Source organism: Lissotriton helveticus, chromosome 9 (assembly GCF_964261635.1).
Source record: "Lissotriton helveticus chromosome 9, aLisHel1.1, whole genome shotgun sequence".
NCBI classification, from domain to species: domain Eukaryota; kingdom Metazoa; phylum Chordata; class Amphibia; order Caudata; family Salamandridae; genus Lissotriton; species Lissotriton helveticus.
Window position 1 is genome coordinate 1,249,782,416 of NC_136070.1, and position 26,974 is coordinate 1,249,809,389.

The 26,974-nt window shown below is 46.4% G+C and overlaps 1 protein-coding gene across 1 annotated transcript in view; it reads right to left on the reverse strand.

The window, feature by feature from the left end:
* CELSR3 (cadherin EGF LAG seven-pass G-type receptor 3) overlaps window positions 1-26,974 on the reverse strand; it is a 786,585-nt gene that overhangs the window by 118,991 nt on the left and 640,620 nt on the right. The window contains exons 18-19 of the mRNA XM_078661784.1: window positions 21,247-21,456; window positions 387-570 (exon numbers count right to left, since the gene is read on the reverse strand). Of these exons, the coding sequence (XP_078517910.1) occupies window positions 387-570; window positions 21,247-21,456 (394 nt within the window). The remainder of the gene's footprint in view (window positions 1-386; window positions 571-21,246; window positions 21,457-26,974) is intronic.

Genomic DNA, 26,974 nt, shown 5'->3' on the forward strand with positions numbered 1-26,974 from the left:
GAAATTGCCATAACCTTTAAAGTGTCCTCAAAAAACACCAGAACAAAGGCCTGATCTCATCTATGGTAACACAACACACATCATAAAAGAACAGATCATGGAAAGGCATATAATATACAGAAAAAGACGAGGTACGCACTGACAATGCAAACTGGGCCCATGCTATGAAGTGTGCTAAGTGGGAGGATCTCTGGTACCTTTTGGGAGAGACGCGAGACTAGAAGACCTCATTCGACAAAACATATACCCTTCTGCACCGCTTCCATCAGCCCGTCTCAATCCTCATCTTAGCTTGGAATGCCCTTTCCCTTAAGAGGGCTGAACATCACATGCACAAGAGAGATTGAGAATGTGGATTAAACAGAATATCCATTTCTTTCACTTACTGATGTTCGGGGTCACCAGGCCAACGGGGTTCAGGTAGGTGAGCTTCATGTTCCTGGCAAGGGTGCTGGTGTACTCGCGCAGTTGGTCCATGAGTCGTGCGCTGCCGTGCTCGCTCTGCAGAAGCGTGTTCCAGTGTTCCTTGTTCTCCAATGCCAGCAATGAGCTTCCCACTCGCAGCAAGTTCTGAGACACAAAAGAGACAGAGTTAGGACTCAGATGAAGGAATGGTGAAATATGGGTATACTCAGGCGCTGCTCTCCTCAGGGCACTTCCTTGTAGGAGGCTTGTAAGAACCTGGGTTTTTAGTTGAGGGGATTGGAAGCCCCACTCAGGCAAAAACTACAGTCTAGGTCAGAGTGAAGCACAAAAAGTAACAACAATAACCAGTTCTTAACTCTCTGTAGCTTGAGAGAAAAGACCGAAAGATGAACGACTGTTAGGGAGCTAGGATCGCCTTATGGCACAAACCACTGAAAAAGACCCCCCCCCCCAGCCCGCATAAAGTCACCGCCCATTGGGATCCAAAGGAGATGTTCCGGTGATGCTGCGTGGCCGCTCCAATGCAACGCTGACTGAGGTGAAGCCTGTGCAGCAATGAGTGGGGAAAAAAGATGGCCGCCGGCAAATATCCAGCAAGATGGCCAAATGCACAGATAAGCCGCCAAGTGCAGCTGAGAGAATACGGGCCTGGGATCACCTTTCTGTTTAGTTTAAAGGGGTTTATAGAGCGCCTGGTGACGCCTCCCGGCGTGTCCCCGCGCTGTGGAGAGAGCATATTCTGAGGAGAGAAAGGAGTAACATTATGCAGTAAATAGATGGGTCTTTAGCCGCTTTCTAAAAGAGGCCTCATTTGTCTCTAGCCTGATGTCCGTGGGAAGGAGGTTCCAGTGCCTGGCTGCCATCGAACGGAAGGATCTGCCTCCCATTCTGGCTTTTTTGGGGCGAGGTGTTCTGAGCAGGCCCATTCCCTTCGATCTGAGAGATCTGTTCGGTTCATACAGGGATGCCAGATCTGACATATAAGCCGGCGCTTTTTGGTGGATTATCCTATGGCACCATAGTAGAGCTTTGAAGACAATCCTCTTACTAATAGGTAGCCAATGGAGGGATACTAAAGAGGGTCTCGAAGGGGCTCTCCGAGGCAGCCTTAGTACCAGGCGTGCTGCAGAGTTTTGCAGAACCTGTAATCTCTTAATGTTTTTGGCAGATGTGCCCAGGAGCAGCACATTCCCGTAATCAATGCGGGATGTAATCAGTGCCTGCGTCATGGTGCGTCTGGAGTTCAGAGGCAGCAAGTCAAGGGTGCGGTTGAGTGTTTTCATTACTCCAAAACATTTGCCAACTGTTTTCTTGATGTGGCTATCGAAAGACAACTTATTGTCTATCCAGACACCTAGATTTTTTGCTTCCCGGTTAGGCGTAGGCAGAGGACCCAAACAGTTGGGCCACCATTCTTTTGTCCATTTTGCCTCATTGCCCCCAATTATAATAACCTCCGTTTTCGTGCCATTTAGTTTTAGACAGTGCTCTGTCATCCAAGTGGCAAGCTTGCACATACAAGCCTTGAAGTTATCTGCTTCTAGAGAGGGGGCTTGTGATAGTGATATAAGAAGTTGCGTGTCGTCGGCGTAGGAGACAAGCTCCACGCCGAACGATTGCACCACTTCTGCCAGGGGAGCCATGTACAAATTGAACAGGGTGGGACTCAGGGCAGAGCCCTGAGGTACCCCCTGTTCAAGCATCACACTGTCAGAGAAAAAAATCCCTCTTTGGACTTGAAAGCTCCTGTTGATTAGAAAGGACTTCAGCCATCCCAGTGCCTTATTAGTGACTCCCGCTCTGTTTAAACACTGTAGCAGGATGGAATGCGCTACAGTGTCAAACGCGGCACTGAGATCCAGCATGATGAGAGCCATGGTCTTGCCCTCATCAGCTCCTTCCCGAAGGGTTTCAGTAGCCCTCAGGAGAGCTGTCTCTGTGGAAAAATTAGATCTAAAACCCGATTGAGACTTATGAAAAATATGGTGGGTTTCTAGATGATCCATGAGTTGGGCATTAGCAATTTTCTCAGCTAGCTTTGCAAGATAAGGTAGCAAAGATATTGGGCGAAGATTTTCCAATATGTCATGGCCCATGTTCGGCTTTTTTTTAATTGGTAGCACTACAGCCTGTTTCCATTCCATAGGCAAGCGAGCCGTGGAGAAGGAGACTTGAAGCAAGTGTCTAAAGTGGGGTTCTAGTACAGGGAAGGCTTCAGCTAGAATTTTAGGGGGCGCAGGGTCTCGAGGAGATCCTGATTTGATGTTATTGCACATTTTAGCCAGTGCTTCAAGGGGAGGAACGTGGAAAGATCCTAGGCACTCTGAAGTGCTAATGAGATTGTCATTTTCAGTGAATTCAATAGCTGGTTTTATATTAGTGGAAAAGCAGGCATATATGTTCGCGATCTTCCCTGAGAAATACTGGGCAATTTTGTTACAAGTTTCCACAGAATCGTTTTGGGAGGGGGGATTCGCGTCCACTATGGAAGTTTCTTTGTAGATTAGGTAGAGTTCCTTAGAGGAGTTTCCTGCTTCCATAATGCGGGTGTGGTAGTGAGCTGCCTTAGCCAGGCGTATACCTTTGTTATATAGTCTTTGCGCTGTTTTATACTGGGCCTTAATTACTGGACAAAAATCTTGGCGCCATGCTCTTTCATGCTTTTTACAGGCCGTCTTCATGGTTTGAAGTTCTTGACTGAACCAGGGAGCAGCTTTTTTTGTTCTCCTGGCGTTGGTCGTGGTGCGAGTTGGGGCAGTGATGTCAAGGGCCTTGGTGACAAAGCTATGTATATGCTTATTAGCTGACTCGCAATCATCCCCTTTAGGAGGACCTTCGTCCTGGATAATTTTTGTGAAAGATTCAATTGTGAAGTTCTTCCATTTCCTGCGTTTATAGCGTAGAGATTGTAGGCGATAGTGTTCGGTTCTATCTAGTTGAATTGTTATGGGGATGATGTAGTGATCCGACCAAGGTATAGGTTGAGGAACTGAGGTATGAACTCCCTTCCAGTTGCCGAACACCGGGTCTAATAGGTGTCCTAATTGATGTGACGGTTCCTTATTTTTTAATTCCAGCTGTACCGAGGTTAGCTCAGCTTGGATGTCGGTCGCGTCAGTATTTAAGGGGTCTTCGAAATGAGCATTGAGATCTCCTAGCACTAATAAGCGTGATTTCCTTAGTGCTAGGTGGGTAATGGCTTCCATAAGGGTGGCAGTAAAGTCAAATAGCCTACCAGGGGGTCGGTATATCAGGATGCCCGATATAGAGTGATTGGGGCTGGTGTTAATCGTGAAGGAACCTACTTCACTATGGTCCACTAGGATGGGAGATATGGTGCATATTAGAGGGGCTTTCGTTGCGATGGCAATGCCACCGCCTCTGCCGTCTTTCCTATCCAGTCTGGATAGGGTGTATCCGGGGGGAAGGGCCTGAATAATATCCGGATCAGAGTGGTCATCCAACCAAGTTTCCGTCAAGAATAAGATGTTAAGGTTCTGGTCCTCAAGTAAATGGAAAATTTCTATGCGGTGCTTACGTAAGGATCTGCAGTTAAGCAAGGCTGCTTTGATGGTGTGACCCGTGTTGGTGGCTGGGACATGACTGATAGGAAAATAAGTACATAAGGTACATTTATTTAACGACAGGGCATGCATAGAGTGTTTGCAGCCTGCTGACGTGTCAGGTTGGAGGGCTAGCAATTCCTGTCTGTCATACCTAATGGTGGTTGTAGGTGGGGTGTCAGGGGTGGTGGCCCCGCGCCCCGTCCGGCCGCGGACGGGTGCAGACGGGCTTGACTTTGGCTCGACTTCGGCGCGCTTCCGGCGCGCCCGCTGCGCCGTCTGGGTGGATGACACATGATATAGGGAGGAGGAGGGTGGGAGGCCGGCCCGACTTGAGCGCTGACCTCGCCTTCCTCACTCAAGATGGCGCCCACCGCCGAGTGAAGTACAATACAAAGCGGGTTGAGGCTCAAATAAAGGAAGTTAAGGTGTGTAGAGTGTCAGAGTGCCTGTCTACTCAATTCCCCTTGCTAAAACAGCCCCCAGAATGCAAATGCGGCGAAATTCTAAAAACGATTAAAAGCGCTCCAAATTAGATTTTAAGAAGGCTAAAAGCAGTGTGCATAGGCTCGTAATTCCTCCTGTCTCCTCAGCAGCTCGCAGCCCCAGTTCCCCTCGCTAGGGAGAGCTTCTGTAGGGCGGGGAGCGCTGGGCAGGGCACGTCTAAATACAGTGGGAGGGCGGGAGGCCGGCCCGACTTGAGCGCTGACCTCGCCTTCCTCACTCAAGATGGCGCCCACCGCCGAGTGAAGTACAATACAAAGCGGGTTGAGGCTCAAATAAAGGAAGTTAAGGTGTGTAGAGTGTCAGAGTGCCTGTCTACTCAATTCCCCTTGCTAAAACAGCCCCCAGAATGCAAATGCGGCGAAATTCTAAAAACGATTAAAAGCGCTCCAAATTAGATTTTAAGAAGGCTAAAAGCAGTGTGCATAGGCTGTAACCTAACATCCCGCATGCTGTCACTGCTACTCGTCGCTACGACAGTTTTTCACTGGCTTTAGGAGACTGGAAGTACTACCTGTGCACCGGTGAACCTGGCACTCTCACTATGACAGCTGTCGCTGTGCCCGAGGCAGCCCACAGACAAAATGGGAAGAGAGCCTTGGGGTTCCCGTCTGCCGCCCTCTCATCTCCTGAGGCCGCCCGCTTACAAATCCAGGTGCAGGATTTCATTTTTCTTGTTCTTCAGCTGGCACAGAGAGACTGCTCCCCAGATAAGTGGTTGGGGTCCCTGGATCTCCGCTCCCCCGATAAAGGGTCGTGTTCTCTGAGACCGTGGCTAAATAACATGCATTACCATGATCCAAGCGTGACTGAATCAAGGTAGTTCTCACTTGCCAGTGGCAGTCTTTTTTTATTATTAAGTATCTTCAGGTGCACAATGAATCAATACTTCAACACATACATGGCAATCTATATCATCAACAAGAAAACATGTACTTACCATCTAAGCATCTGTTCATAGCGTGTAGTGCTGTACATATAAAGGTGAGAAAGATTGTGCCATCATTGCTGGTTTCCGGGTAGGAGGGTGGATGCATGTGAATCTACAGCTCTACACACCTACACACTACAAACAGATGCCTACAGGCTAAGTAAATACTTTGGTAATGTTCTCAACAGAGTCTAGCCAACCACAGCCAGTTGACGAGCAAATATATCCACACAGCAATGCTTCGCAAAAGTGTGCACTATTGACCAGGTATCAGCCTTACAGATGTCTGCAAAGGAAATGTTACCTAAGAAAGCCATGGTGACTTCCTTCTTATGTGTAGAGTGTTCCCTTGGAAGCAGAGTGAGTATGCATTTAGCTTTGGAATACCAAGTCTTAATGCACTTGACAATTCACCTTGCATTGCCTACCTCGGAAATGGAGTGCCCTTTGTGGGGTTTTGCAAAACCTACAAAGAGCTGGTAAATTTTACAGAAGGACATAGTGCTTTCATTATAATACATCAATGCCCTCTTCACATCTAAGGTATGGATGGCTTTCCATTACCAAATCAGGTTGTGGAAAGATTAGAGGCAGCTCAATAGTTTGATTATGTGAAAAGGTGAGACTACCTTGGGCAGGAACTTTGGATTGGTTCTGTGAACTAACCTTCCCTGATGCACCTGAATGAAGGGTTCCTGAATGGTAAGTAATAGTAACTTACTGATGTGCTTGAGCGAGGTTATGGGTATTAGAAAGGCCACCTTCCATCAGAGAAACTATAGGTTGCATGAATGAAGGGGTTCGAAAGGCAGACCCATAAGCCTTGTGAGAACTATGCTAAGGTTTCACACAGGGGCTGGATGTGTTATAGGGGATAATACTCTTGAGTCCCTCCATAAATGCGTTAACCACGGGAATACTGAAAAAGCATCAGTGTTCCCTCTTCTGCATGCATGTTGCTAGAGTGGGTAAGTGAAAACGTGTAGCAGTATATGGAAGACCTGCCTCAAGACCTGAAAAACGTAGCAGATCATATTTTTAACCTGGACACGTCTAGATGCTCAAAGATGCAGTAGTAGACAAATCTCTTGCACTTGGCTGCATAGCATGCATGTGTATTGAGCCTATATGTCTAACGCAATATGGTCATACATTCCTCAGGGAGGTGTGGGTAGCCAGATCTCAGGTGCCAGATCGCTAGGCTGAGCTGGGTGGCTGATTTGACTCCATTGTTCTGTGAGAAGGTCCAGACTGACTTGGGGCCAGTGGGGACTGATGGGCATCTCCAGGAGCATCACATACCAGGTCTGTATCGCGCAGGTTGGGGCCACCAGGATGAGGTCACGGACACCTGTCTCACCTTAGTTATCTTGTACAAAATGGGTAAGAGAGGCAGAAACATTTTATGGAACACATCCCTGATCAGTTCATCCATATTGCATTGTCCATGAGGTGAAGTCTAGACATTTTTGCTTTTTGGGTGTGGTCGAGGGAGAAGTAGATGTTACAAACAATATGTTGGCATGCCCACGGATACTTTGCATTGCAGTAGGACAAAGTTTGGCAGGGTGTGCATTCTATCACCCTCTTCCTGTGTGTGTATTCTCCAAGCTGAGTTATGGGGGATCGGGAAAGACTCCAGCAAGTCAGCAACAGGGACGTTGGCCATCGGGGCATCGAAGTGACGCAGTCGAGCGAGGTAGAAAAAAATGGTGAGCGCCACAGAAAACTGTTGAGTCGGGGTCGATCGCGTAGCAATTATAATTCGCACTGTAAATCTCAAAATGTGGATCAGTCAGGCTGAAAACCTGAGAAGAAATAGTTGATCTCAGAGCTGTTGTTGAACATGTTCAAACACAATGGCAGATAAAAACAATCTTATGTGGAGTCGATGTGTATGCACATTGTGGACTATGGGAGGAGTCACAGCACATCCTATGACCAGAATGGTATTTGAAGAAAAACTAGTAGTAATGTTTGAGCCCAGCACTAGGTGGCAGGAGTATGCAACACAAGAATCCACAGCCACACATCCTTTGAACATATATTTACTAATGAAATACCAAGTTGCCCAAAAGATGATTGCATCCTGAATGATAAATGAATAATGTTTCTTAATCATCTGGTGAGTAGAAGGTTTTTAAGACATAGATGAGAAAAACTATTCATACCAGAACCGGATTTTTATCAAACGATGAACACCACCAATCAGTTGCACATAGTTTCTCTGTTAGCAGTTGGTCTTTCAGATTTTTTCCATGATTAAAATTCAGGAGGCTGCTTAAATTTGTACTAGCCAGAAATCACATATCTGGAAATTAAGATTTGTAAGAACCCCATCTGTGTGTCCCCTTGGGCAGAATCCCAAGATTTCTAGAGCTGCCTAATAAAACAGAGAAGGTGTCTGGTATTAACTCTGGTTCTAGGCATTTGGATAGATATGAATAGATTTTTTTGAATAATTGTTTAGAGAGGGGCGAGTCCAAATCACATGGATCCAATCACCCTACTCTTGACATCTGGGTCATTGATTCAAGATGTCTTCATTTATTTGATTTTATTAGGGAGTTTTATATAGCCCCAGCCTGACCCAAGGGTATTGGAGCGCTTCACAACAGTATTTTGAGCAAGATTCATACAATAAAGCAATATTCTACATATAGGTTTGGAAAGTCCAAGTGTGCTGAACAGCATTGAGGTAGTACGTGAGTCCTGAGATAACCTCATAGAGTGTACGTTGTCTTAGAGTTGAACCACTTAGGTGGGGGGGGGGAGCAGTTAGGGGTCAAATGGCAGGGAGGAGGTAAGTCTTAGAGCTACAATGTCTGGGAAGGATGAGCAGGGATTTGCGTTTATATGGTGGCTTTATTTCTGCAAGTAAACAGGGGTATAATAAATCATCCAGATTAGAAAGAGTCGTATTTACAGCTTGTACACTGTTTAGGTTATATTCGCACTCTTCCTTCCTCCTTCCACATTGTAGGGTCTAGTGCTAGTCCAGTGTCCTTTGCCCATTTCTTTGAGATGTTCTCAATACAAAGAGTTGGTGTTTTGTTAGCTGTTTGCAGGAATCTGGGCCATAGTCTAATTCCTAAGTAGCTGGGATAATCTTTAAAAATTTTAGCTACTAATGAATGAAAATACAACCAACCGAACATATTGAGGCAAACCCCCTGCTACATAATTCTCAATGTGGCTTCAGACAATAGGGGCAGCAAGGCAGCTATCACTCAAGACCTGGTTGACAGCTTATTCATAATAGACAAGGACGACCCCTTGTTCCTCATCCAACTTGACCTCTGAGGAGTGTTTGACCAGTGTGGACCATGTTGTTCTGGTGCATGAAAGAGGCCATAGACTCAATGGCCCACTTTGTAGTAGATAAAATAACTTTTACAAGTCAGAAATGTGCAGGCTGCCATAGACATTAATACATTATTTAATCTCAACACAAATATATCTGATCTCAAGAGAAAAACAAAATATAGAAAAAATCAGCATGAAGACAAAACCCTTTTTAGAATGTACTAGATAAAGAAATGAATAGACAAAGGTGAAAGATTTTAAGTTAAAAATGATAAGTACTGCAAAAATGTGCCACGAAAACAAGAATAAGAAATAAACCATACTAGTGTCTAAACATGGTGGCTATATGCTTGTAATATGTTTTACATTTAAAAAAAGTAACCTTTACATATACTTCTATTAGAAAATAGAAAAGCATGGGTGCTTCCTAGCAATCAGATGTACTTTGATTATGTGTAGAAACCAGTGATTAATTTGTAAAAAATAAGTGCCACAGCTCTCGTCAGGAGGCAGCTTGCACCTGTTGGCACCACCTAAAACAGAACCTACTACTTACCATGAAAGTTGGGAAAGGATGTGGCGTAATGACCAGAGCTGCTAACTTCGGATCTGGGGAACCAGGTTCGAGTCTTGGCGTCAGCTCAACACCTGTGATTCTGGGCAAATCACTTAATCTCCCCGTAAATGAATGTGTCCTTAATTGGTGCTCATGAAAAGCGCTGGTGTTGATTATTAAATGCCTATGCTGAGCACCGGAAACCACCGGCTCACATTAAGCACTGGTAGAAAACATTTTTAGTTTTAATGCTTATCGCAGGAGGCTATGATTCCTGTTGGATCAAGGAAGAGCATTCAGGGTTGATTTGAAAAAGGATAAAGAATGGAAAGAAAAAAAAACAATGGCAATGTAGTGTATTGGCCCACCAGCACTGACACCAAAGAAGATTTATTTTTTAGGACGATAGATGGATGTGCGTATGTGAGCAGATAAAATGATGTTACATTGCAAAAAGCCAATGACTGAGATGGCTGGCCTGTTTCCCCATGATAGTAAAGCAGGCCCAATGGGCTGGCAAAACAGCTAAAGCGGACTCTTGGCCAGCTCTAAAAAAGGGGGAGAGGGGAAAGACAATGGGATGCCAACCCAGAAGAATATCAAAAGAATAGAAAGTGAATAGTACAAATATAGCATTGGAGAGAAAGAAAACGATTAGTGAGAGATCACAGTATTTTGTTTTTTCTCTGAGATGTTATTGCATCCAGATGTATAACACAACAACTGACATACACCTAAAACCTGCAAGTACCCTTGACTTTGTCAATGGTTGTTAGCTGTTTAAGATAAATGAGTGATAACAATTATTTGTCCTAAATAATTAACATTGGAAATGTTTAAATTCTGAAATTGGAAAGCAGTGAATTAATATTGTTGAGGCCTCTGGAAGAAATATTGGCTGACAGTTATTCACATTTTATGTTAGATATACATATGCCATTATTCTCTGCACATCTCGTCCATCTGCACATCTTCAATCTCATCTCTTTCCTGTTTAGCACCCTCTTTCTACTGTCCTCCAAAAGAACTTCCTCGCATCTCCCTCACTTAAGTTCACCACCCCTAAACATTCACAACACTCACTTTTATTTAAGCACTTTATTTTGTTTTACTTTTGCCTTGTAACTATTTTGACATCTATGTGCCCCTTTCACACACATTTACACAGAAATTCAATAGCAACTAGAATACTTGACCATTGTTCTGTGTGCTCTGCTGAGAAGCCAGCCCCCAGAAAGGCACTTTGCTTTGCCTTCACCCTCAATGCCAGAGCTCTCAATCAAAGCCCCTTATTGAACACCTGGCATGGCTCAAAGTATGCACTATACAAGAGAAATAAGGTGCACAAAATAAATACTTCTATACAACATGACAAAATAATTAATATTCTTGGAGAATGCAAGAGTAAGTGAAACATGAAATAAAAGAGGAACTAAATCGCTTACATGCATATTTGTAAATCAATCCATGTTTTTGGCATTAATGTTAAGGGCATGAAGATAGGGCCAGTTTTAACACCATCCAGCATGTAACTGTCTTTACTATAAGTACACATTTCTCCCTTTGGGTTTGACACGGATAGTTGGATCAACTTCGCAAGGACACAAACACCTTACTTGTCTTTTGGATCAACTTAGCTGGGGAACAAATACAGCAGTTCCAATTCTAAAGAGGTAAGGAACCTGCAGCCATGGCCTGGGGTATCCCGGTGGGGTAGATTTGCATGACCAGGGATATTAGCACACTATGCATAACACAAGATTTGTAGTATAACACTTACCATTATCAAAGACAAGGTGCCCAATCACACTGCTTGCATCCAGTCCTACCGTGTGACGATTGGGAAAGGGTGGGATTTATGCCTGTGAATGACAGACGCCTGGCCTCATGCAGGGACGCAGACTCCAATTCCCAAAACCGTGGCGCTGACAGCGTCACTGGCCTACAGTGGATACCACCATAGAGTACAATGGCAATGAAGGGCTTTAGAAAGATAAGCCCTGCATCCTATGTCATATTGAAGAAGGAAAACGTTACTTACCCTGGAAGCATCTGTTCATCGCATGCAGTGCTGTAGATTCACACGCTGTGCAAATTCCTGCCATCTAGCATTGGGCCCAGGTGTGTGCACATTATTTTTTTTGCGAAGAAATCTTTCAAGTAATTAGGCTTTGTGACATCTCCTCTTGGGGATAATGTGCATGTTTATTGACTCCATTTTTAAGATTGTTTATCCCACAAGACAAGTGAGGATGGAATTTGAAGCGAAGCGATCTATAGAGAGACATCCATGCATAAGAATCAAAAGAGATAGTGAGCCATACTACAATGGTCACAGGCGTCCGGGGAGGAGGGCAGGCACATGTGAATCTACAGCACTACCTGCCATGAACAGATGCTTACAGGGCAAGTAACATTTTCCGTTCGAGGCATGTGTGGCAGTAGATACACATGCTGTGCATAGACTGTAAAACAGTCCACCCAAAAAGCAGTGACTAGCCTGCGGATGTTGCAGAAGATTGAAAGAGTGTATGGAGAACGGCCTCACCCACTGCAACTTATTGGCGGGCCAGAACATCCACACAATGGTGTTTTGTTAAAGTGTGTGGTGTGGACCAGGTAGCTGTTTTGCATATATCAGTAATAGGTATGTTGTCCAGGAAGGCCATAGAAGTTCCTTTCTTAGGAGTATAGTATGCTATAGGAGTGGGTAGAGTCCTTTTAGCTTTAGCATAGCATGTCTGGATGCATTTAACTATCCATCTCATAGCATGTATGGATGCATTTAACTATCCATCTGGCAATGCCTCACTTGGATAGAGCCTTCACTTTGTGGAGTTTGGAGGAAGCAAAAAAAGGTTGTTGTCTTTTTCTAAATGGCCTGGTTGTGTCAACATAGTTCACGAGGGCCCTTCTTGTATACAAAGTATTGGGAGCCTTTTCGCAACTGAATGAAGGTGCTGGGAAAAAACAGGTAGCTCAATGGACTGATTAAGGTGGAAATGAGAGACTACCTTAAGGAGGAATTTGGGGTTTGTGCAGAGGACAGCCTTATCCCTATGTTCCTGGAAAAAAAGCTCTTCCAGAGTTAATGCTTAAGCTCACTGACACGCCTGAATGAGGTGATATCAACTATAAATGCCATTTTCCAAGAGAGGAACTGAAGGGGACAGGAATGGAGGAGCTCAAATGGAGGACAGATGAGTTCTGTTAATACAAGGTTAAGATTCCATGAGGGTTACGATGTTATCCTAGGAGGAATAATCCTTTTTAGGTGCAATCGTACGGAGGTGAAGGCTAGACCAGAAACCAGAAAGTGGTGTAAGTAGCAGAAAATGCCCTGCAATGTGGCTTTAAAAGGGTTAATATCCTGTGAGTGACAATAGCATTTTCCACTTGACCGCATAGCAGGCATGGGTGGTAGGTCAGCACGCTCCCCTGAGAATGCTCATGTACTTAGGTGGAAGATTAAGGTACCCAAATTCTGTGGGTACCCATATAGCAAGATTGGGGATCAGTATCTGGGTGCCTGATTTCCCCAATAGTTCTGTGTGAGATAGTCCGGCTGAGTCTCTCATGCAGGACCATACAGTGTTCAAGCAGATTCATGAACCAGGGCTGGGTGCCACCAGGATGAGAGTGAGGGATGTCTCCCGAAGCCTCTGAACCACAAACCGAAGAAGGGGGAGGTGGAAAAGCATAAGCAAATATCCTTGGCCAGTTTATCCATAGTGCATTGCCGCTGGACTGTGGACCTGGGCACCTGGAGGAGACGCTTGGGCACCTGGTGTTTTCTGTTGTTGCGAACAGGTCTATGCGAGGGAAACCCCATCTGCGAAAGTAGTGGAGAAGGACTTCTGGGTGGAGTTCCCACCCATGGACTCGTTGCTGCATCCTGCTGAGGAGGTCGGCAAAATAATTGTCCATTCCAGGAAGGTACTCTGCTAGCAAATGAATATTGTGACAGAGTGCCCAATGCCAAATGGTCTGTGAGCAGGGAGACATTTGTGAAGAGCGTGCGCCTTCAGCAGAGAAGCTAGGCTGAAGGCACTGAAGCGTTGTTATTTGCGTAACATGATCAAAGCACCTGCACATAGAAGTTTGTCATTATAAAATTGAATGGGTTTAGTACGCTGAGAGTTTTCTCCCACAGCAGGAGGATAATGTTTTTCCTGCTTGGGTCCACTAGGCCTTCCCTGGCAGGCTCGAATAAGAAAAATTACATCTGAACCTGCGCTCTATATAGGGCGGGTGGTCTGAGGTTAAGGGAGACCAAATGTCTATTATCAGTTGGTCTTTTGCCAAAAATGTCCACCCATTGAGCAGAGGGTAGGCTCTGCCTTCGGAAACATGCTGGTTCCCCTGACTCTAACATAGTGCGAGGGAACTGCCACCTTTCCGCCACATTTTTGCCAAAGTACTGGTCTGGCAAACAGTACACAAGACCCATAGTTTGATATCAGTATGCTGATAATGCTGAAATCTGGGTTTTTCACAAGCAGCAAGAGCAGCACCTGCGTTTCTTTTGATCAGCTTCACATGCCAGTTCAACCATCAAAAGAGTTTCCTTTGCAAAGTGGACACAAGCAGGTTGGATACAGCTGGAAGAGGCAGTCACAGAGCCCCTGGAGTGTGCTTGACCCCTCAGTCACAAATCTATCATCTCAGTTGGGTAGCTTGGATTAAAATCCTCTTGTTGCTGTTTTGGCCTCACATTAATGGCCCATGTTTTCATGATGATGTGGTGAGACTGCAGAGATCCTGCACTCAGAATCATACTTAGGCTGGCAATGAGGTCTCCACGAATACAAAACACAGCGGTTCGAATGTATCTCTTGCTTTAAGCACACTATTGGCGCTTTCAACCGTCTTCACCGGCTACCAGTTTATGTTTTATGGTTATTTTGATTTGGCAGCTTTTTATGGCCTAAAAATCTTTGTTTGATCAAGTGCCTTGTTGTAAGGCCCTGCTTCGATTTTTAGATTGTAGCTATAAATATGGAACAACTGGTAGGGGAGACAAGGGTATTTATAAAGCACAAACTGAGCTACAAACCAAGTGAGCAATGCACGAGGCGGCTGAAAGTTTTGAAACATCTATAAACTCTTTTTTTGGCCCGTGTTAGCGCTGCAAATGGGCAGTGAATACAGATTAATTAGTGTGGTGCAAAAATGCAAGGATTTTCCTGATGTGCAGTCCTTTGATTGATTTAAATATTTGTAAAGCGCAGCTGTCACTCCGGAGGGAGCATCCTGGCGCTATGCGGAAGAGGCAAAGGTGAATGAGTAGGTATGAGAAAAGATCCCGTTATACAAGTGAGGAGCAGAATGCATTCGTGATCCTCAATATCCAGGTTTTTAGTCATTTTCTGAATAGTGTCTCTGAATCTATCGCTCTTAGATGTGCGGTCATGAGATTCCATGCCTTTGTTCCTAAGACCCCAAGGGACTTCCCTCCTTTGGTTTGTATCTAAAGGTGAAGGCTTAAGAAGGTTTGCTGTGGAGGTTCTGAGAGTCCTCGCCGTGGTGTAATGAGTGAACGTAGCTGCCGGGTACTTGGGTCCAGAGTCTCTAAAGGCTCTGAAGGTGAGAGTTGGTGAAAGGTGAAAGTTGTAAGTTGTAGACTATTTACAATTAAATGTGCAGAAAACTCTGTGAAAATGCGTTATCAGTAATTCTCTCAAATGTAATTGCCCAGGAGTATTTTTTGAAAGCTTTGTAAATTTCTGACATTTGTAAGTATGAACCCATGTGAAGGCATAACCCTGCAGGTGTAATGTATGGTTTTTTTGCGAAAATGTTCATCGTTTGCATCCATTGTCTAACATTTCAGGCAGGTCCACTATCAGACCAGTGTCACCAGGCCACAGGGTTTGTGCAGTGCCGTCTGTACACTCATTTATTTGATATCCTGTCCTTAGTTTGTGACTGTTTATGAAACCCCTGATGGGGGCTGAAGAATTTGAAGAACTTTAAAGGTCCCCCCAAACAAAATAAACTTACAAAACAATATACCATCAGCCCAAATGCACACAATACATTTGTAAATGTACACTCACAGGGCTGCAAACTTGCATCTGCAGATGGATTGTATTGTATTGTATTGTAAAAGCGCTTTTTCGGCTACGCTACTGCGGGACGTGAGTTTAGGGAAGGCAGAAATGTGTCAAAGACTATGCCAGGAAATGTGCAGTAGTCACAGGTTTCTAATCAACATCTTAAGAACATTTGGTGATTGCCCTTGAGGCCTTGTAGGGGGGTTTTCTCCATGCACAAATGGATATAAAGTACATTTGCACAGCCTGGAAACGGATGTGCTCCCGTCCTTGAGAAGAGTAACTTTCTGTCCATTCCCAAGATGGGTGTGAGACAGATACAAGTTTGTGGACACTAGATCACGGGTTGAAGATACGATCTTGATGGTAGTAAATTCAATAGATCCAAAGACCACACGGTGAAGTCAACTGCATAGAAGAAATCTGCACTGCTGTGTTTGACCAACATGGGTCCAACCACGTTATCTAGGAAAAGGCACCGACATCACACAGGAGCTGAGAGGGGGCTGTGTGTGGTTAGTGGGATTCCAAATGAATTGGATTGAATTGAGTTTGTAAAGCGCGCAATACCCAAGGGTGTCTTAGCGCTGGGAGGAACAAGACGAATACAGGGAGCAACAACCCGGGGGATGAGTCGCAAATGAGACTGTGCATTGGATGTACAGGAAGAAGTATCAGTCCTTCCAAGTGGACTCAGCTGGGCCTTCTAGTACAGCTGGAGCCAGATTTGGGGTGACTGTGGGCGGTGCCCGGCACATATGCTGCTCCGGGGCATGGGGGTGTTTGTCCGTATCCTTGATGCATCAAGCCGAGTGGATGGTACTCTAGCAGAGTCGGAAGATGTCCTAGATCGTTTTAAGGAAGGTTTTTGTTCTTGACGCCCTGCTACCTTCTTTCTCTAATTGCCCCTTCAACAGTTTATGAGATAAATAAGGTCTTATAACATCCTGTGGCACCACGTGGAATTCTATGTGCGTTTCCTTCCTTAACAGGTCTTCTGGAGCTGTTACTGACTTCGGTGGATCTGTACATGTGCCTGAAATGAGCCTTTGTTTGGAATTTTAAAACTTCCTCAATAAACATGTTTAAACATAACCGTGTATGCATTGTGAAGGCAGTTTTGGGGCTTGGATAGCTGCCTCTGGCTTCAGATAGCCACAGATGGTAGTTGAATGGGAAAATGACTTCCTGAAAGCCTGCTTCGGTCCCTGATGACCTGATGAGTGAGATGATCATTCACGGTTCAGCTCTGCATGTCCACCTCACTGATGCGCTTCTCACTGTAAGGACTGCAGTGTCACCAGGCTGTGAGTGACGCGCACTGGAGTCCGTGCCATTCAAACAGATGAAATGGGGACGGTCTCCAAAGAACTTGGCTCCTCTACTCATAGCCTCAAACAATCAACCTCACAGCACAGCAGATGCTCGGACAAGATATCCTCACCCAAGCCCGGGTAAAGGACTGTTGTTTATTGGTACTTGCTTCAAACACCAGCTCGTCAACATCCATGGGCAATGAATTGCGCTGGTGCCATGACGGTAGATTAGACTTCATCAGATAGCGAAGAAAAAGAGCATGGAGCTTGTTTGCTGACTCCAATGAAATACTGAGCACTCTTTGCACAGATTGTCTGGAAAGGTCTCCAGCTCTGCCAAGGCTTGAAAGCCCCCATGGTTCCATGCTGGCAGAGAGGGCACCCAGGCCTACAGTACTCACAACTCACTGTGAGAGAGATGGTGTAAAAAATGGAGGTAAAAAGCAAGGGAAGGAAAAAAAGATACAAGTGAGAAGGACGGACTAGAGACAGACAGTCAGAGGGATGGGCTGATGCATGAATGGACCAGATGCCATTTAAAATGCACCTACTTCTATAGAGCAGTATTTCTGCGCAGAGAAGGCCACAAGTAGGTGGTTTCAAGAGTTGTCAACCTCAACCTCAAGGAGAATTTGTGCCTGTTCCTAAATCATTTTACATAGGTCTATCTGATCACAGACCCCACCCAGGCACACTTGCTATCGTTTCATACTGTCTTCACCTCCATTGTTCAGAGATCCTCATCTGTCACTGTTTATGAAACACCTCAACTATGAGTCTCATGGGCTCTTCAGTGGCAGCCCGAGATAATCAGAGAGTGTTATCATTAGCTCTGAACTAAAGGCGCGTAACAATCAAGTGGAGACGAAGGACAATATACACATAAGAGCCGCACTGGACAATCTGGACGACATCAGCAGAGCGAGGGGAGTGGGACAATGTTGAGGAGACCAGTAGAGTAAGAAGTATATTGGGTAAGACACCGGCAGACTAAGAAGAGTGGTATAATGTCTAAGACAGCAGCATAGCAAGAGTAGTATAATGTATGAGACACCAGCAGAGCAAGAAGAGTAGCATACGTTATGAGACACCAGCAGAACAAGAACAGTAGAATAATGAATAAGACACCACCAGAGCAAAAGGAGTAATATAGGGCCCGATTCACAGAATGAACTTAAGACTCAATCCTAAACTTACTACTATTTTGGTATTCACAGAATGCACTTACTACTTTTGGTATTCACAGAAGTTAGGATTTTGTCTTAAGTTTGTCTTAAGACAAACTTAAGACAGACTTAAGACAAACTTAAGACAAACTTAGGACAAACTTAAGACAGACTTAAGACAGACTTACGACAGACTTAAGACAAATTCCTAACTTAAGTCTGTAGGGTTAGAGCGATGCTTCGTTTTGAATAATGAACACACATGAAAATCAATATGATGACAAGTTTCCATGTGTTTTAGGGAAGGATGATAGTCAATTCATCTTCAAATGGAACAAAATGTTTTATGCAGGGGCGGTTTCTCCATTGGGGCTCTGGGGCTGCGTACCCCTTAAATTCCAACACCTTCCTGTACAAATATGAAATAGATCGATTTATTTAGAGATATGATCATATCTCTAAAATCAATGCATTTAAGACTGGGCTGTCCGTCCCAGGCTGCCTGCCCCACCTCGCACTGAAGCAGGCAAAAAATCAACTTTCTGAACTGTGACGCACAAAATAGGGCTTACTGTTCTAAAGCCCTTCATTGCCATTGTAGTCTATGGCATTATCTGCTATCGGCCAGTGACGCTTTCTGCATCATGGTTTCGGGCGCTGGAGTCTCCGTCCCTGTGTGAGAGCAGCTGTCCGTCATTCACAGGCATAGATTCGACCCTTTCCCATTCATCACATGTAGGAGTGGATGCAAGCACGTGTGTTTTGTTGCCTTGTTCTCTGTAATGGTAAGTGTTCGAAAATCTAATCTTCTGTTATGTATATTGTGCTGAGATCCCTCGCCATGCTAACCTCCCCCACTGTGACACCCCAAGACCCTGGCTGCATGTCACTGGCCCCCTGAGAAGTGGAGCTGCTGTATTTGTTCACCCCCAAAATCGATCCACAATTGACCCAAAAGACGAGCAGGCCACAGGGTTTTTGTTCCCTTGTGAAGTTGATCTAATTATCAAGTCAAGTGCGAAGCGACAGATATGTGCTTACAGTATGCAGTTATCTGCTGTATCATATTAAAACTGGCCCTATCTTCATGTCCTTAACAACATTAATGCCAAAAAAAAGGATTGATTTACAAACAATGAGTGTTAAAAACGTTGTCAATGCATATCAGCGATTTAGTTCCTCTCTTTTTTCATGTTTTACTTAATAGGCCCGATGTAGGTAATCCCAGATTACCGATTCTTAAATACCGAATCATACCGATTCGCTATTTAAGAACAGGCAAATGGGATGTAGGTAATTTTTCCTAAAAAATTACCGAATCGGTAAGTTTCGGTAATTACCGAATCAGTATTTACCGATTCGGTAATTGCCATTCATTCCTATGGGCCTGAAGGACCATAGGAATGAATGTCAATTACCGAATCCGTAATTGGGGGAAACATTGAAGGGTGGCAGGGTGTCACTTTGACACCCTGTTGCCCTAAGGGCATGTATGTCTGAAACATGGCACTGTTGGAAAAGCAAAAAAAATGTTTTTTCAAATGTTTTCATTATTTACCACCAACTTCTAGTAGGTGGTAAATAACGAATCCTTAACTGAGGAATGCACTAACTTCAGTGCTTCCTACATCCTGGATTCGGTAATTTATCGAATCGGTATGTTAAGAATTCGGTATTTTACTGAATCCTTAAATTACCGATTCGGTAAAATACCGAATCCTTAAAAAATGGCAACTACATCTCATAAACCCAATATCGGTCGGTAACGGCCGAAATTCGGTAATTTCGGTCATTACCGACTGGTATTGGGCCACCTACATCTGGCCCATTGTGTTTCTGTATTTTCTGTGTGCATACTTTGAGCTGTGCAAGGTGTTTATGACAGGCTTTGATTGAGAGCTCTGATGCTGACACTGAAACCAAAGTAAAGTGTCTGTCAGTGGGTTGGCCTCTCTGAAGAGCACTCAGAACAATGGAAAGGTAGTCTAGTTGCAATTGCAATTCTGTGGGAATGTGTGTGAAGGGGTGAACAGATGGCAAAATATTTACAGGGCAAAAGCAAAAGGAAATACATTGCTTAAATGAGAGTGAGTTCAGTGTATGTGTGGAAGTGGTGAAGTGAGGAGGGATGCGAGGAAGTGCATTCGGGCAAGAGTGAAAAGAGGGTTTTGAAGAGCAAAGAGAGGTGGCTGAATATGGGCAAGATGCGCAGAGAAAAAGGGCATTGATAACTGACATAAAGTGCACATAACTGAAGACCAAACCTCCTTCCACAGGCCTTGATACTATTGAAATTTCAGAACTGAAACAATTTCAAGGTTGATCTTTTAGAACAAATCGTTGTTGTTACTCATTTATCTTAAACAGCCAATAACCCTTGACAAAGCCAATTGTACTAACAGGTTCTAGGTGTATGTCAATTGTTGTGTTACATATCTTGATGCAATTACATCTCAGAGAGAAACCAAAATACTGGTAGGTTGGCACGCTACGGGAATCACAGAAATTTATTTTAAATGTTCCCTTTTAGAGATCCCCTCATTATTCATCCCACTCAAAGACCTGTCTTCAGATATTTCTATGTGACTGATTGTAATCAGCAGCTGTGTGTCCTTCCTGAAGCCTGGATAGAGCATTTCCTTCCAAAGTTGATGCGGGATGCAGTGAAAGACACTGGGCAAGCACGCACTTTAAAAGGCCAAAGTGGTCACATTGTACAATTTGCACATTACAGTAACTGTTGAACATATTAATGCAGTAAAATATAGGGCAGTTTTTAATGTGTTTAGAATTGTAAGCCTATACGTTCCCACTGCTTTATAAGACTTGCTTCGTCACTAAGTTAATTTGCTTTAAAATGCACCATTTGCCAATCTTTTTTCAATTTTTTCTCTGGAGGACCCAGCCTGGACCCCACGTTTGTCCATTAAGCTTGCTCGCGTCGCTCACTTCATAAAAGTCATACCAAACGTTTACGTCTCACCACTTTTAAATGCCACCAGCCGCCACTGGTATTATGCATTACTGATCCTGAAGTGCATGCCTATTTTAAATTGCACAGTGGTCATAAAATGTTCAAATATGGCTCTGCTTGCACTATGGATGCAGGTCAGTACAACGTGGTTGTTTTCAACGCGGTACTTTACATCGCAGAATTTACAACGCAAGTCGTTACAACATTTTATATTCCAACACCAGTCCCCGTAACTGTAGGGAAGGTGTTGGAATATAAAATTACAAGATTCCTTATCCCACAGCGCCATCCAGCGCAAGTCGTAGTAACGACTTGCGTTTTAAAAGACGCGTCGTAACTGCACTGCGGGGTAACATCCGCGTTGTAATGGATGTTCCCCAGTCTTGAAGGAACCCCTCCCGTATGTGCCCTTACTGGCTTGATAGGATGCCTGATGAGTACCGCTCACCTCGTTGAAGTGCGCGTCCTGCGTGGCCGTCAGCCCGAAGCCGCGCTGCCGGCTCTCGAAGTCCATCAGGCGCGAGAGCAGGCGGTACGTGATCTGCACGTCGTTGCCAAAGAAGAGCTCCATCTGGTCGGTGACGGCGCGCAGCCGGTGCGCCAGCTTCTTGGCTTCAATGGTGCTCAGCTCGGTCTCGTTCTTCTCCAGGCTCTCCAGCTGCCGACATAAGAACAGGCTTTTAGTGATTGAATTCAAGGACCAGCTGAGACTATAGCTGAGTGCGCCACGCCCCGCCTGCCTCTCAAGCCACCAACCTACAGAAGGAGCATCGCATCGAGCAGAGAACACACAGGCTACAGGATACACTGGTTTACTCATGAGGCTATCATGTGCATGCTCTCTGGACAGACGTGCATGCTCTCTGGACAGACGTGCATGCTCTCTGGACAGACGTGCATGCTCTCTGGACAGACGTGCATGCTCTCTGGACAGACGTGCATGCTCTCTGGACAGACGTGCATGCTCTCCGGACAGACGTGCATGCTCTCTGGACAGACGTGCATGCTCTCTGGACAGACGTGCATGCTCTCTGGACAGATGTGCAAGCTCTCCGGACAGACGTGCATACTATTTAACACTATCTGTGCCATTACTGGAGGTAAACATCCAGATGCAGATCAGTGGAACCCCACTTATATGGAGTGAGGCAGGACCGAGCTTCACAAAACAAAGAAATGTGGCTCTAATGGGGAAACAAGAGTCTTATGTGTCAGGAAGTGTTTCCCCAGGACATCTCCACTTTGGTTTAAATCGCAGCAATGGCTTGTTAGCATCAGCACATGAAAACGCGTGTAGTTCATAGGAATCATGATGTGCTCCCAATGAAAGAAGATGAAAAGCAGGATGACAGCCTGTTTACTGGAACCTTCCTGAGCATGGTCGCTAAAGACCACCATGACATGGAACAGGGCAACTGTGCGCCTTCATGAGATCACAGCTTCACAGGGGCACTCATGGAACAGGGCAACTGTGCGCCTTCATGAGATCACAGCTTCACAGGGGCACTCATGGACCAGGGCAACTGTGCGCCTTCATGAGATCACAGCTTCACAGGGGCACTCATGGACCAGGGCAACTGTGCACCTTCATGAGATCACAGCTTCACTGGGGCACTCATGGACCAGGGCAACTGTGCGCCTTCATGAGATCACAGCTTCACAGGGGCACTCATGGACCAGGGCAACTGTGCGCCTTCATGAGATCACAGCTTCACAGGGGCACTCATGGACCAGGGCAACTGTGCGCCTTCATGAGATCACAGCTTCACAGGGGCACTCATGGACCAGGGCAACTGTGCGCCTTCATGAGATCACAGCTTCACAGGGGCACTCATGGACCAGGGCAACTGTGCGCCTTCATGAGATCACAGCTTCACAGGGGCACTCATGGACCAGGGCAACTGTGCGCCTTCATGAGATCACAGCTTCACAGGGGCACTCATGGACCAGGGAAACTGTGCGCCTTCATGAGATCACAGCTTCACAGGGGCACTCATGGACCAGGGCAACTGTGCACCTTCATGAGATCACAGCTTCACTGGGGCACTCATGGACCAGGGAAACTGTGCGCCTTCATGAGATCACAGCTTCACAGGGGCACTCATGGACCAGGGCAACTGTGCACCTTCATGAGATCACAGCTTCACAGGGGCACTCATGGAACAGGGCAACTGTGCGCCTTCATGAGATCACAGCTTCACAGGGGCACTCATGGACCAGGGCAACTGTGCACCTTCATGAGATCACAGCTTCACTGGGGCACTCATGCAACAGGGCAACTGTGCGCCTTCATGAGATCACAGCTTCACAGGGGCACTCATGGACCAGGGCAACTGTGCGCCATCATGAGATCACAGCTTCACAGGGGCACTCATGGACCAGGGCAACTGTGCGCCTTCATGAGATCACAGCTTCACAGGGGCACTCATGGACCAGGGCAACTGTGCGCCTTCATGAGATCACAGCTTCACAGGGGCACTCATGGAACAGGGCAACTGTGCGCCTTCATGAGATCACAGCTTCACAGGGGCACTCATGGACCAGGGAAACTGTGCGCCTTCATGAGATCACAGCTTCACAGGGGCACTCATGGACCAGGGCAACTGTGCGCCTTCATGAGATCACAGCTTCACAGGGGCACTCATGGACCAGGGCAGCTGTGCGCCTTCATGAGATCACAGCTTCACAGGGGCACTCATGGACCAGGGCAACTGTGCGCCTTCATGAGATCACAGCTTCAAAGGGGCACTCATGGACCAGGGCAGCTGTGCGCCTTCATGAGATCACAGCTTCACTGGGGCACTCATGGAACAGGGCAGCTGTGCGCCTTCATGAGATCACAGCTTCACAGGGGCACTCATGGACCAAGGCAACTGTGCGCCTTCATGAGATCACAGCTTCACAGGGGCACTCATGGACCAGGGCAACTGTGCGCCTTCATGAGATCACAGCTTCACAGGGGCACTCATGGACCAGGGCAACTGTGCGCCTTCATGAGATCACAGCTTCACAGGGGCACTCATGGACCAGGGCAACTGTGCGCCTTCATGAGATCACAGCTTCACAGGGGCACTCATGGACCAGGGCAACTGTGCGCCTTCATGAGATCACAGCTTCACAGGGGCACTCATGGACCAGGGAAACTGTGCGCCTTCATGAGATCACAGCTTCACAGGGGCACTCATGGACCAGGGCAACTGTGCGCCTTCATGAGATCACAGCTTCACTGGGGCACTCATGCAACAGGGCAACTGTGCGCCTTCATGAGATCACAGCTTCACAGGGGCACTCATGGACCAGGGCAACTGTGCACCTTCATGAGATCACAGCTTCACAGAGGCACTCATGGAACAGGGCAACTGTGCGCCTTCATGAGATCACAGCTTCACAGAGGCACTCATGGACCAGGGCAACTGTGCGCCTTCATGAGATCACAGCTTCACAGGGGCACTCATGGACCAAGGGAACTGTGCGCCTTCATGAGATCACAGCTTCACAGGGGCACTCATGGACCAGGGCAACTGTGCGCCTTCATGAGATCACAGCTTCACAGGGGCACTCATGGACCAGGGCAACTGTGCGCCTTCATGAGATCACAGCTTCACAGGGGCACTCATGGACCAGGGCAACTGTGCACCTTCATGAGATCACAGCTTCACAGGGGCACTCATGGACCAGGGAAACTGTGCGCCTTCATGAGATCACAGCTTCACAGGGGCACTCATGGACCAGGGAAACTGTGCGCCTTCATGAGATCACAGCTTCACAGGGGCACTCATGGACCAGGGCAACTGTGCGCCTTCATGAGATCACAGCTTCACTGGGGCACTCATGCAACAGGGCAACTGTGCACCTTCATGAGATCACAGCTTCACAGGGGCACTCATGGACCAGGGCAACTGTGCACCTTCATGAGATCACAGCTTCACAGAGGCACTCATGGAACAGGGCAACTGTGCGCCTTCATGAGATCACAGCTTCACAGAGGCACTCATGGACCAGGGCAACTGTGCGCCTTCATGAGATCACAGCTTCACAGGGGCACTCATGGACCAAGGGAACTGTGCGCCTTCATGAGATCACAGCTTCACAGGGGCACTCATGGACCAGGGCAACTGTGCGCCTTCATGAGATCACAGCTTCACAGGGGCACTCATGCAACAGGGCAACTGTGCACCTTCATGAGATCACAGCTTCACAGGGGCACTCATGGACCAGGGCAACTGTGCGCCTTCATGAGATCACAGCTTCACAGGGGCACTCATGGACCAAGGGAACTGTGCGCCTTCATGAGATCACAGCTTCACAGGGGCACTCATTGACCAGGGCAACTGTGCGCCTTCATGAGATCACAGCTTCACAGGGGCACTCATGCAACAGGGCAACTGTGCACCTTCATGAGATCACAGCTTCACTGGGGCACTCATGCAACAGGGCAACTGTGCACCTTCATGAGATCACAGCTTCACAGGGGCACTCATGGACCAGGGCAACTGTGCGCCTTCATGAGATCACAGCTTCACAGGGGCACTCATTGACCAGGGCAACTGTGCGCCTTCATGAGATCACAGCTTCACAGGGGCACTCATGCAACAGGGCAACTGTGCACCTTCATGAGATCACAGCTTCACAGGGGCTCTCATCGAACAAGACAGATAGACAGTATGACAAAACAGCTCCACAGGCACAGTGATCACAGCTCCACAGGCGCAGTGATCACAGCTTCACAGGGACACTCATGAATTGAAACAGGAATACTATACCCCTGTGGGGTATCACAGCTCCAGAGGAACGCTCAGGAAACAAGACGGATGCACAGTACGACATCAAGGCTGCACAGGGGCACTGATCACAGCTCATTATGAAACAAGAAGGATGCACAGTATGACATCAAGGCTCCACAGGTGCACTGATCACAGCTCATTATGAAACAAGACGGATGCACAGTACGACATCAAGGCTGCACAGGTGCACTGATCACAGCTCATTATGAAACAAGAAGGATGCACAGTATGACATCAAGGCTGCACAGGTGCACTGATCACAGCTCATTATGAAACAAGACGGATGCACAGTACGACATCAAGGCTGCACAGGTGCACTGATCACAGCTCATTATGAAACAAGACGGATGCACAGTACGACATCAAGGCTGCACAGGTGCACTGATCACAGCTCAATATGAAACAAGACGGATGCACAGTACGACATCAAGGCTGCACAGGTGCACTGATCACAGCTCAATATGAAACAAGAAGGATGCACAGTATGACATCAAGGCTCCACACAGGTGCACTGATCACAGCTCATTATGAAACAAGAAGGATGCACAGTATGACATTAAGGCTCCACAGGTGCACTTATCACAGCTCCTTATGAAACAAGACGGATGCACAGTACGACATCAAGGCTGCACAGGTGCACTGATCACAGCTCAATATGAAACAAGAAGGATGCACAGTATGACATCAAGGCTCCACAGGTGCACTGATCACAGCTCATTATGAAACAAGAAGGATGCACAGTATGACATCAAGGCTCCACAGGTGCACTGATCACAGCTCATTATGAAACAAGACGGATGCACAGTACGACATCAAGGCTGCACAGGTGCACTGATCACAGCTCATTATGAAACAAGAAGGATGCACAGTACGACATCAAGGCTGCACAGGTGCACTGATCACAGCTCATTATGAAACAAGACGGATGCACAGTACGACATCAAGGCTGCACAGGTGCACTGATCACAGCTCATTATGAAACAAGACGGATGCACAGTACGACATCAAGGCTGCACAGGTGCACTGATCACAGCTCAATATGAAACAAGACGGATGCACAGTACGACATCAAGGCTGCACAGGTGCACTGATCACAGCTCATTATGAAACAAGAAGGATGCACAGTACGACATCAAGGCTGCACAGGTGCACTGATCACAGCTCATTATGAAACAAGACGGATGCACAGTACGACATCAAGGCTCCACAGGTGCACTGATCACAGCTCATTATGAAACAAGAAGGATGCACAGTACGACATCAAGGCTGCACAGGTGCACTGATCACAGCTCATTATGAAACAAGAAGGATGCACAGTACGACATCAAGGCTCCACAGGTGCACTGATCACAGCTCATTATGAAACAAGACGGATGCACAGTACGACATCAA